At 54.1% G+C, this 12,584-nt stretch overlaps 1 protein-coding gene and 1 long non-coding RNA gene across 3 annotated transcripts; both read right to left on the bottom strand.

The window, feature by feature from the left end:
- Positions 1 to 12: 12 nt before the first annotated feature.
- LOC117011411 (protein sidekick-2-like) lies at positions 13 to 4,895 on the bottom strand (the record flags this gene model as incomplete). The annotated part of the gene is made up of 3 exons (XM_033086773.2): positions 4,036 to 4,895; positions 2,889 to 3,104; positions 13 to 69 (listed from the first exon to the last, which is right to left on the bottom strand). Coding segments are annotated over exons 1-3 (333 nt in total), but the record flags the coding sequence as incomplete, so codon positions are not given.
- A 392-nt stretch (positions 4,896 to 5,287) lies between these two features.
- On the bottom strand, positions 5,288 to 11,385 carry LOC117011412. 2 transcript variants are annotated; one of them, XR_004420944.2, is made up of 8 exons: positions 11,206 to 11,384; positions 9,276 to 10,584; positions 8,813 to 8,933; positions 8,626 to 8,703; positions 5,871 to 6,872; positions 5,728 to 5,769; positions 5,466 to 5,633; positions 5,288 to 5,383 (listed from the first exon to the last, which is right to left on the bottom strand). It is a non-coding gene; the product is annotated as an uncharacterized LOC117011412 (long non-coding RNA). The 2 variants fall into 2 exon arrangements; XR_004420945.2 differs by having other exon boundaries at positions 5,319 to 5,387; positions 11,206 to 11,385.
- Positions 11,386 to 12,584: the final 1,199 nt, after the last annotated feature.

Raw genomic sequence — 12,584 nt, 5'->3', positions numbered from 1 at the left:
TGGGTGGCTCACCTGTGGGCAGCTCACCTTGGGCGGTTCACAGTGGGCAGTCACCTGGCGGTGCTTCACCTGTGGGGTGGTTCACCCGTGGGCAGCTCACCCGTGGGCAGCTCACCCGTGGGCAGCTCACCTGTGGGTGGCTCACGTGTGGGCAGCTCACCTGTGGGCAGCTCACCTGTGGGTGGCTCACCCGTGGGTGGCTCACCCGCGGGCAGCTCACCTGTGGGCGGCTCACCTGTGGGCAGCTCACCCGTGGGCAGCTCACCTGTGGGTGGCTCACCTGTGGGCGGCTCACACGTGGGTGGTTCACCTGTGGGCAGCTCACCCGTGGGTGGCTCACCCGTGGGTGGTTCACGTGTGGTCGGGGCATTGCTGGAAAAGCGCCCGAGTTCCCGGCAGCCCCATCCCCTCCTCCTGCTGCCAGCGCCTGCCAGCTTTGTCTTGCCGACGCTGCCGAGCCAGCGGGGAGCTCTCCCTGAACGCTGGGGATCGCTGTCCGGGCACCCCAGGGTGCCAGAACAAAGCACACCCCCAAAATCCCCCATCCCCAGCGCTGGCTGCTGCCAGAAACCTCCCCAGTAACCCCAGAGACCCCCAGGCGCAGCCGAGGGGTTCAGCCCCTTCCCCGAAGTTCACACCCAGGGCGGAGCATTGCCCAGAGGATCCCGGCTGGATGCTCTGCCCGCCCCGCCTTGGCCAGGTGGGCACCGGGACACGCTGGGTGCCGTGAGCAGCATCTCCCTGCAGCTTCCTCACCGCACCGGCAGTGTCACCTCCCAGCACAGCACAGCCCCAAACCTGCCTCGGGTGTGGCTGCAGCCTCGGGCTCCTCCTGGCAGCCAGGGATGAGCTGGGTCAGGGCAGGTGAGCAGCGCCTGGGCTGTCCCAAAGCGCACACAGATCCCTCACGGATGGGATCCAGGGCTGCATCCCCCCATTCCCAGGATGAGGGACGTGTCTGAGCTCACAGCCCTCAGCCAGGGATCAGCCCCGACACCAGGAGCCTGCCTCGCACACGGAATGTCCCTTGCACGGGTGCCAGCCCTTGCACAAGGAGCATTCCTTGCTCTGGGAACTCCCCCGTGCTGCTCAACTCCCCAGAGCTGCTCTGCCCCGTGTCTCCGGCCGCCCCGTGTCCCAGCCCCGTGGGAGGAAGGTCCCTCTTGCACAAGCAGGGATGGCTGGGGCTGGAGTTGAGCTGCACACGAGGAGCAGGGTTTGTCCAGCCAGGCACAGAATCCCCTCTGTGCCCGTGAGTGGGGTCTGGGGGCTCCCCAGGAGGGAACGGCAGCCCTGGGTGCTGTGCTGCTCAGGTGGGTCAGAGGAGTCACCCACCTGCAGTGCCAGCTGCTCTGGGGACACTGTGAGGGGACAGAGAGTGACTGTGGCTCAGCAGCAAGGCCACCAGTGCAGTCCGACCCTCCCAGTGCAAGGGGGAGCAGCAGGGACCCCAAAACCTGCACAACGCTCCCCTGGCAGCCCCTGGCCTGGGATGTGGCTCCCAGGTGCTGTGACAGGGACTGTGCAGCCCCTGGCACTGACCCGGTGTTGTGCTGAGCCCTCCCCAGCCCCAGCTGGTGACAGCTGATGAAACCTGAACGCCTCACCTGGATTTTCCTGCCAGGCCTGAAGGGCAGAGCAGGAGAGGGAGCCTGTGACCCAGCCCAGGAGAATCCCCAGTGCCAGGGCTGCTGCTGGCAGGGGTGTCCTGTCCCACCCCCCATTTCCCAGCAGCTCCAGCCCCCTCTGCGACGGGGACATGCAGGACACGGCCAGCACAGCTCCCTGCACCCTTCTGGGCTCCACCCAGCACCTCTGGCACCCCAGGTCCTTCCCTGGTGCCACAGGGCTGCCACGAGCCCAGTGGGGCAGCAGGACACACGGACACGGGGCACTGGCCCTTTCTGGGGCAGAGCAAGGTGACAGAGAGGGGACACTCTTGTCCTCAGGATGGTTATCGGCATCTCCCTCGGCTCAGGCCGGGTGCCACGGCCCTGCCAGGCTGGTGCTGGCTCACCCATAGGCACTGTGGGGGCTGTGCTGTGCAGAAACCCCAAAATGGCCATGGACCCCCCCCGGGCCTCCACACCCCCGAATGCCCTCAGGCCTCTGCACAAAACCCCACTGAAAACCCCCAAACCCCCAGAAACGCCAAGGGGAGGCTCCAATTGCTTCATCCCAGTCCTCCCCAGAGCCCCCGAGGTGCAAAGTCAGAGGGGATGAGCACCACGTGCACCCACTGGGGCTCTCCGGGGGTTTCAGTCCTGGGTTCTCCTCGGGGGGCTGTGCTGGGCCAGGCACCAAGGAGGGGGGGGAATGAATTGTGCCCTGGGATCCTTCCCCCAAAGGCTGTGGGGGTGCCAAGTGCAGGGTTCAAGTCCAGAGGTTTGAGATCAGCAGAGCTCCTCTCACCCTCTTTAGTTTGGGGTCTCTGTGTCACCGCTTGTCCCCATGTCCTGGGGGAGCCACGAGTGGAGGGGCCGGGGCTTGGCACGGCAGGAGCCCCTCACCCAGCCCCCAGCACCCACTGGAGTCCAGTAGCAGGTCCGGGGTGGCCCCCATGGGTGCCAAGGGTGAAGTCAGCACAGCCCGAGCCCCGCCCGAGGAGTCTGTGACACTTTGGCCAAGGAGGGGACCTGACCTTGGCATCCAGCTCCGGTGCTGCCCAGAAAGCAGAAAACCCCTGGGGCTGCTCCCCCTTCCTCCTCCTTGCTGCTTTTTTCTTTTCTCTTACTGTCTTGGGGCTTTTCTTTTCTTTTTTTTCCCTAATTTTTCCCCCCTCTCCTGTTGGTTTTTTTTTTTCCCTTCTGTTTAAATATCAAACGAAAGAGGAAAACCCAGCGATGGGAGCTCTGGAGCCGGGGGCCAGGCTGCTGGGAGGGCAGTACAGGGTCCCGGCTAGCTGCTGGGGCGTTGCCGGGGGTCTGGGGGGTGGGAGTCCTGCTGGCTTTGGGGCGGAACAGGCTGCCCTGCTGCGTGGAGGTGCTGTGGGAGAGCGGGGTGTGCTCGGGCTCGCCCGAATCGCTCTCGGTGTAGCTGTAAGCCTGTGCCCGGGAGATGCCCTTCTGGTGCCCCGGGTCCACCTCGTACTCGCTGTCACTGCCCTGAAAAGCGGGATGGAGGATGTGGTGACAACCCCAAAATTCATTGGGGCAGGCTCTGATCCAGCAATGGGATGGGAGCTGGACCAGGGGAGTTCGGGAGGAATTCCCACATGAAAAGGGAGGCCGGGCACTGGAAGGGGCTGCCCGGGGAGGTTTGGGGTCCCTGGAGCTGTCCTGGACTCAGGGCTCTGGGCTGGGGACAAGGTGGGGAAGGGCACAGCTTGGATTCGGTGATGTCAGAGCTCTTTTCCAGCCTAAACGGTTCTGTGATTTCCTGGTGCTTTCCCAGTGCTCTTTCGGGAATGCTGGCAAGCACATCCCCAAAGTATTTAAAGGCTGGGACGGCTGCAGCATCACTGGGGGGTTTCTGCCTCTTGCTAAAACAAAATAAAACCTCACACATAGTAACAGAACATAATCGTCCTTCTGGACCACAACAGTTGATGACAGTTCGACTTCCTGCATAAATAAAATGAGAAGAAAATCAGAACCCATAAAACATAACCCTTATCCACTGCACACAACTTTCGGCTCACCTGCCACCGCTCTTGTCTCGAGCGCCCAATTACACCACGGCTCTCTGTGCTCCCCTGGAACCTCAAATATCGCCCTGCCTGACGAAAACCCCGGTCCCTGGCCGTTCTGCGCCCAAACTTGGGTGATGAACTTCACCGCGCAGACCGGCCGGGACCTGGGAAAAAAAACTCCAGCCAGGGAGGAAATTTTAAAAAAAAAAACCCTGGCTGGGGAATTTTTATTCTAAATTTAAAATTGGTTGAAAAGCCTGGAAGGCCAAACTCCTACGCACAAAATTACAGCCGGTCACCACGCACACTCGCACAGGCATACGCTAGCGGTGGCAGACGGACACAAACTCTCACACACAGACTGTCACATAATCTTCAGCTGGTAAGCTGACTGCAACCCTTACCTGAAACGGTACGGTGAACAGGATGCTTGACCGCATCCTCTGGCTGCTGGTCCTCAACATCGAGGGACAGGTTCCATGAAAGGTGGCGGCTGAGAACTGGAAATCTGCCTCGGGGACCTGCGAGACAGAAGCGGGAGGTCAGTGAGTGGTTACCTGAGAGCTAAGAGACATCCCCACACATTTTCTACCCAAAACCCCAGGTAAACTGCAGGTAAAAAGAACTTAGAACAAAATTTAAAGCCCAGCATAACAGCTGGGCAGCCCCAGACATCTTGAGTGAATCTGCAGATCTGATCTAGAGTCCAACACCATCCCACAGTACAAAACGCAAGTCCCTGCACCTTGTCCTATCTTGACTATGCATCAGGGCAGAGCAGCTCCAGACCAAATGCGTGCAGGCACCCGTGACACAGGACATGACAAACGAGGGGAGGACAGGGGGACGAAAAAAACTCAGCAAGAAGAACCACGAGGACTGAGAGAATGCAAAATGAGATCACTGAGGGAAGACTGACAGCAAGCTGACAAGGCTGGAAAAAGATGCCAGCAGAATGATTTGCTTCAAGAATTGCAGAGATGGATGCCTGAGAATCCTCTTCTTATCTTCCCATTCCTCTAATTCCTCATCTCTTGTAATGGATCCTTCAGGTGCACAGCTGGCAATACAGGTCAGAGTAAGACCTTAAGAGATCAGACTGGATGCTTTCCAAAAGAAAAGAGATTCAGATGCCTGTCCAAGCTCCTGAGACCAAGGTTTGATGGCACCAGAGCCAGGCTGAGGAACGCAGAGATCACAAGATGCTATGGATGAGCCCAGGGTTTCTGACAGGCCCCTCAAAGGGATAAAGAGACATACAACACACACAGAAGACACACACAGCACAAGAGACAAGTGACATGACACCCAGAGGAACTGCTCTGCCCTGTGCAAATCAGCATTAAGATCAAATTGAGACTCTTCCCCTTATGCGGCCTGAGGGGCTGCTTCTTGGACATCCCCAGCTCCAAAGCTGCCTCAAAAATCCCTCCTGACAATTCCAGACCCAGCATCCCACTCCCATCCCCTCTGTGGGTTGGAGCCCAGCACTTATCTGTCAGAGATCCAGGTATGAGAATCCATGCGAGGTGTGCAGTAAAAAAGCTTCACCATCTGGGAATTCCTGCCATCACTGGGCTGTTGTCCCTTAGTCACCTACAATAAAGAAAACCAGACATCAGTGCATGCACTGAGCAGCACACAGGCCAAAACCTGATAATTTCACTACTCACCATCTCCCAAGCATGCCCAGGGGCTCACTCACTCACTTCAGCTGCACTCAGAGGCTGAGACTGTCCTGGCAGGGTAGGCCTGGCTTAAGAAGAGACAAGGTGATGTGGCATAGCTGAGATTTGACTGCACCCACACTCCATCTCCCAAAACCCAGACTCACCTCAACTGCTCAGCTCTTGCCAAAGACCACCCAGCTGGCATCTTCAAATTGCAGAAGGTGAAGGCTTCATCAGACTCCTGGAATACTCCTGGAGGGCTCACAGGAGCAGTGAACTGGGTCTCTGGGCCAGCTGGGCAGAGCCATCTCAGGGTAGTTCAAGGACACTGCCTAAAAAACACAAAGAACAATGAATGCTGAGAGCTGCACCAGAGATTGAGACCTGAGCAAAAACAACTGATTCAGACCATCAGAAACTGCTCACCTGGCCTGCTTCCCCTTGACAGTGGATATCCTGCTTCATTTCCTAAAAATAAAAGGCAAAGAAAAGTGTTGTAACACAGTCACCATTAACACTTCCCCTGCAAAGGCAAACTGTGACTGACATGCTCAGAGCAAAACCCTTACCTAGGATGGGCCCACAGCCTCAGATTTGATCCATCTGCATCTGAAAGGAAGATAGGACAGAAGTCAAATGTGCTGCAGGATAACTTTATACGTCCAGATTTCATCTAGGGTCCAACACCACCCCACATTACAAAAAGCAAGTCCCCAGGACTGGTCCTAGCACACCTATGCCCAGACTACACAGCAGGGCAGAGCAGCTCCGACCCAAATGCATGCAGGCACCCGTGACACAAGATGTGACAAATAAGGGGATGACAAGAGAGGGAAAAAAATATCTCAGCAAGAGGAAGGACCACAAGGACTGAGGGAATGCAAAATGAGATGACTGAGGGAAGACTGAGAGCAAGCTGACAAGGCTGGAAAAGATGCTAGCAGAATGATTTGCTTCAAGAACTGCAGAGATGGATGCCTGAGAATCCTCTTCTTATCTTCCATTCTTCCAAGTCCCAATATGACAAAATGAATCCTTCAGGTGCACAGCTCAGAAGAAGACATCAGACTGGATGCTTTCCAAAAGAGAAGAGAGTCAGATGCCTGTCCAAGCTCCTGAGACCAAGGTTTGATGGCACCAGAGCCAGGCTGAGGAATGCAGAGATCACAAGATGCTATGGATGACCTCAGGGTTTCTGATAGGCCCCTCAAAGGGCTAAAGGTAAGAGACATACAACACACACAGAAGACACACACAGCACAAGAGACAAGTGACATGACACCCAGAGGAACTGCTCTGCCCTGTGCAAATCAGCATTGAGATCAAATTGAGACTCTTCCCCTTATGGGGCCTGAGGGACTGCTTCTTGGCCATCCCCAGCTCCAAAGCTGCCTCAAAAATCCCTCCTGACAATTCCAGACACAGCATCCACTCCCATCCCCTCTGTGGGTTGGAGCCCAGCACTTATCTGTCAGAGATCCAGGTATGAGAATCCAGGCCAGGTGTGGAGTAAAAAAAGCTTCACCATCTGGGAAATTCCTGCCATCAGTGAGCTGTTGTCCCTTAGTCACCTACAATAAAGAAAACCAGACATCAGTGCATGCTCTCAGTAGGATACAGGGCACACCCTGATAATTTCACTACTCACCATCTCCCAGGAATGCCCAGGGGATCAGGTCAGGCTTCGGCCACACTCAAAAGCTGAGCCTGTCCTAGCAGGGTAGGCCTGGTTTAAGAAGAGACAAGACGATGTGGCATGGCTGAACCTTGACTTTACCCACACACCTTCTCCCAAACTCCCAGACTCACCTCAACTGCTTGGCTCTTGCCAAAGCCTACCTGGCTGGCATGTTCAAATAGGAGAAGGTGAAGGCTTCATCAGAGTCCTGGAATACTGCTGGAGGGCTCACAGGAGCAGTGAACTGGGTCTCTGGGCCAGCCGGGCAGAGCCATCTCAGGGTAGTTCAAGGGCACTGCCTAAAAACCACAAAGAACAATGAATGCTGGGAGTTGCACCAGAGACTGAGACCTGAGCAAAACCAACTGATTCAGACCATCAGAAACTGCTCACCTGGCCTGCTTCCCCTTAACAGTGGATATCCTGCTTCATTTCCTAAAAACAAAGACAGAGACAAATGCTGTAACACAGTCACCATTAGCACTTTCCCTATAAAGGCAAACCGTGACTGACCTGTTGGGATGAATCCCTTACCCGGGGGGGCCCTTGTCCTCAACTTGGATCCATCTGCATCTGAAAGAAAGGCAGGACAAAAGTCAAAGTGCTGCAGGACAGCTTAACACCTCCAAACATCTGGGATCAATCTGCAGATCTCAACTAGAGTCCAACCCCACCCCACATCACTAAAAGCAAGTCCCTAGGACCGGTCCTAGCACACCTATACCCAGACTACACAGCAGGGCAGAGCAGCTCCGACCCAAATGCATGCAGGCACCCGTGACACAAGACGTGACAAACGAGGGGAGGACAAGAGAGGGAAAAAAATATCTCAGCAAGAGGAAGGACCACAAGGACTGAGGGAATGCAAAATGAGATGACTGAGGGAAGACTGACAGCAAGCTGACAAGGTGGGAAAAGATGCTAGCAGAATGATTTGCTTCAAGAACTGCAGAGATGGATGCCTGAGAATCCTCTTCTTATCTTCCATTCTTCCAAGCTCCAATCTGAGATAAGGGATCCTTCGTGTGCACAGCTCAGAAGAAGACCTTAAAAGAGATCAGACTGGATGCTTTCCAAAAGAGAAGAGATTCAGATGCCTGTCCAAGCTCCTGAGACCAAGGTTCGATGGCACCACAGCCAGGCTGATGAATGCAGAGATCACAAGATGCTATGGATGACCTCAGGGTTTCTGACAGGCCCCATAAAGGGCTAAGGCAAGAGACAGGCAATGCAACACAGACAGAAGACACAGACTGCACAATAGACAAGTGACATGACACCCAGAGGAACTGCTCTGCCCTGTGCAACTCAGCATTGAGATCAAATTGAGACTCTTCCCCTTATGGGGCCTGAGGGGCTGCTTCTTGGACATCCCCAGCTCCAAAGCTGCCTCAAAAAATCCCTCCTGACAATTCCTGACCCAGCATCCCGCTCCCATCCCCTCTGTGGGTTGGAGCCCAGCACTTATCTGTCAGAGATCCAGGTATGAGAATCCATGTCAGGTGTGCAGTAAAAAGCTTCACCATCTGGGAAATTCCTGCCATCGCTGGGCTGTTGTCCCTTAGTCACCTACAATAAAGAAAACCAAACATCACTGCATGCACTGAGCAGCAAACAGGCCAAAACCTGATGATTTCACTACTCACCATCTCCCAGGAATGCCCAGGGGCTCACCTCACTCACTTCAGCTGCACTCAGTCTGATGCCATCATCACAAAATAGACCTGAGACAAGATGAAACATCCTCTGTATTGAAATGAGAGGAGAACCCTGATCCCAGCTGATTCCCAGAGAAGGAATGAAGGCCCCTGGCAAAGGCTGAGGTTAATATACCCCTGATTGGGACCACCCCTGGTTTGCAGGAAAAGGAGGAGCAAATCCCACAAGGTATAAAAGGCTTCAGAATAATGGTGGCTGTTTGGCTCCTCAGACTTGAATTTGAGATGAGGAAATTCTGCAAGAGAAAGGTCAGTAATTTTTCAATACAAAAAATTTTATAGGAAATGCAAATACTTTCCTTTTTACAACGAGTGCGTTCAGAAAAAGGGGCAAAAATTGCATCAGAAATAAAACTTTGTGTTTCAGCAGCATAGCTAGATAACAGAGAGAATTTATTAGGTGATCTAATTAGTCTTTAGTGAATGCAAAAACTTACTATGCGTGTAACTAACTAGGATGGACGAGAACAGGAACGAGAACAACGGTGTAAGTGTCACAGAGACCTCTATTCAGGGCTACCTATGTTTTAAAAAAACAAGAAAAAGAGTAAATTCTCTGTGAAGTAATTCTCACCCACCCAGTTCTGTGACATCAGTAGGGAGGAGCTGTTTTGCACTGCCAAGGCAGCCGGGGTTCTAAGTGCTAGCAGCTTGTGTCTGGGAGAAATCCTGATCTGTCTGGCGTTGTAGCAGATGGAAGCCGGGTCGCAGGAACAGGGCCCCGGACGAGAACATTGGCGCTTTGCCCTCTAAACCAAAACTCCCCCTCCCAGAAGCATAATCGCAGTTTAGAAGAGGCATTTTGCACTGCAAAGGCAGTCAGGACTTTATATGGAGCCTGCTTTAAGCCGCGATAAATCCCGATCCGTTTGAAATTACAGCGGGTAGAGCACAGTCGCCGTGACGGGGCCCTAGACGCAAAAGGTGGCCTCTTTCCCTGTGAATGAAAATTCACCCTTCCGGTGTCCTGATATCATTTTGAATGAGGTATTTGGCACTCCAAAGGCAGTCAGAATTCTAAGTGCTGGCAGGTTGGGTCTGGGAGAAATCCCGATCCGTTTGGACTTGTAGCAGGCGGAAGCCCGGTCTAAGGCCCGGGATGCTGGATACAAAAGGTAGCCAAATTTACTCTAAAAGAAAAGTCACCAGCCCAGTTTCCTGACAGTAGTTTAAATGAGGCATTTTGCACTCCAAAGGCAGTCAGGGTTCTAAGTGGTGGCAGCTTGCATCTGGGAGAAATCCTGATCCGTTCAGAACTCCGGCGGGCAGAAGCTCGGTCCTAGGCACGGGGTCGTGGGCGAGAACATTGGCCCTTTTTTCCCTTAGAAAAAAACCTTGACTTTCCAGTTTCCTAACAGCAGACCTAATGGTCTGTCATTCCAAAGGTAGTCATAGTTCTTAGTGGTGGCAGCGTGGGTGTGGAAGAAATCCTAATCCGTTTGGAATTTTAGCGAGCCGAAGCCCGCTCCTAGGACACAGAGTGTGACCTATTTCATTGTGAAACAAAACTCAACTCCCCCAGTATATACATAGAAATTTGGAGGAGGCATTTGTCACTCCAAAGACAGCCAGGGTTGTAAATGGTGGCAGCTTGGATCTGGGAGATATCCTGATGCATTCTGAATTTTAGCAGGCAGAACCCCAGATTGTGACAGCTAAATGAACGGCATGACCCTTGCCCAGCGCTCGTGATTCACCCACACAAAATCCAGAACAAATGTTGCTTGGGCTTTAAGAACTTGAAACAACTTTGAAGTAAAAGAATTTACCTTTTTCTTCTGTTTATTTTTCTTCTTTCAGATGCTGGACTTGCCTCTGTGGATGAGTGCTGAGCTCTCGCTGCAGGGACTGCCAGGCCTGAGTGGCTCTGAGTTGGTGTTCTTCTCCCTGGGCAATCAGAAATTATTATCAATTAGACCACAGAAATGCTTTCTGAAACCTCTCCCCTTTGCTGCCCTGTGCTGGTACATCTTCCCTTTCTGCCTTTGAATTTACAGCAGGTCCCTCCTGTCATTTCCCTGCCTCACTTCTGTGCAGATCCTAGCTGGGAAAAACTGGGAGAACTTAGGGAGGGCACAGGTGACATTTTTAGCTGGAGTTTTCTGAAATTTCTGATTTTACTGAAATTATTTCCAATTCTCCAGTGACAAGAGCACAAACTCACAGCTCTCAGCCATTCAGGCCTGACAGTCACTGAGGGAAATCTGACTCTGTATTAATAAGTATCATTAATAATTATCATCACCCCAGTCCTGCAGCCTAGGCAAGTTCTTGCAGTGAATGGAGCCAAGTTCTAATGCTTAACCTGAATTTCTGTCAGCTTTTGTTACAAAGATACTGGACAGTACATTTAAAATTGCACAAAGAATAACAGGCACAGACCAAACCCAACCACCCCCATCACCGCTCCACCCCAATTTTGGGAGAAGCAGTGACAGAGTTGATAAATTCTCCCCTTCCATGCCATTCAGTCCTTTGCTGCACATCCCCAGAGAGGATTTACTCCACCTTTTGTTCCCGACAGCACCTCTCTCTCCAGCACAAATCCCACTGGGCACAGACGCAGAAGGAGCGGACCTAAGGCCGCGGTTCCGGCAGCAGCTGCGATTCCGAGCTCCCTGGAATCCCTGGATTGCCCATCCCAGCCCATCTCAGCTCAGCCCGGACTCTCCTGGAGTTGGGCTGGTTCGAGATGAACGAGAGCAGCTCCGACCCCCCCCGACCAAGGAGACACCGAGCAGCGACAGAGCCGACAGGCAGAGACACAGCGAGCCGCACCCTGGGCAATCCTTTTGTCATGACATTAGGAGCTGGGCGCAGCCCAAGGAGCGAGCTTAGCATGATAATGGGAAGAAATTCCACAGCGAGAAACAGTGTAGCGGGACAAAGCCCCCCAACCCCCCAGCACCAGAAAACAACGTGGGGAAGGCAAAATGAGGATGTTTTCCGTCAGAAAATGAGTAATAACATTAATCAGAACTTCTGGACAAATTCAGTAACATCGCTTTCATATGAGCTGCTCCGGGGCGCCCCTAGCCCCCATTTTTTTCCTCCAGGCACCAGCGAGGGATCGGCAGGATAAAATTGGAAAGGGAAAGGACTCAAATCCCCGCTAGAAAGTCCCGCTGGCTCACGTGCACTGCAGCTGCCCCCTCTCACGAATGTTTTTCCCCTCCGCCCCTCCCGAGCAATGCTCCACGTCCCAGCGCTCCCCCGGGTCCGTGAGTGCTCTCACCGCCGTTCCACGAGGTACCCCCGGAGCCCGCCGTAAATTCCTCTCCTCCAGCAGCTGCAAACCGAAGAGAGAGCAGCGAACCCCTCCCCGGAACCAGCCCCCAGCAGTGCCCGGCCGCTCCACACGGTCACTGCCCGCACCTGAGGCCGCTCTGTCCCAGCACGGCCCTCAGGGCTCGCACCTGGGGCTGTTGGGCGCGAATCCATCGCTCTGCGCTCCATTGGTCGAGCCCGGCACGACGAGCCAGGCCCAGAGCGAGCGAACGACAGGCATCGGCAATGGAGCCCAGAGCGATCGAACGACAGGCATCAGCAATGGAGCCCAGAGCGATCGAACGACAGGCCTCAGCAATGGAGCCCAGAGCAATCGATCGACAGGCATCAGCAATGGAGCACAGAGCGATCGAACGACAGGTACGAGCGATCGAGTCCAGAGCAATCGATGAGTGGGAATTAGGGGGATTGAGCCCATAGCGATCGATCGGCAGGCATCAGCAATGGAGCCCAGAGCGATCGAACGACAGACATGAGCAATGGAGCCCAGAGCAATCGATCGACAGGCATGAGTGATCGAGGCCATAGCGATCGATGAAGAAGCATTAGGGAGCTCGAGCCCATAGCGATCGATCGGCAGGCATGAGCAATGGAGCCCA

This window comes from Catharus ustulatus, unplaced genomic scaffold (assembly GCF_009819885.2).
Source record: "Catharus ustulatus isolate bCatUst1 unplaced genomic scaffold, bCatUst1.pri.v2 scaffold_138_arrow_ctg1, whole genome shotgun sequence".
Classification (NCBI taxonomy): Eukaryota; Metazoa; Chordata; class Aves; order Passeriformes; family Turdidae; genus Catharus; species Catharus ustulatus.
This window is presented reverse-complemented; position numbering and strand designations above follow the sequence as displayed.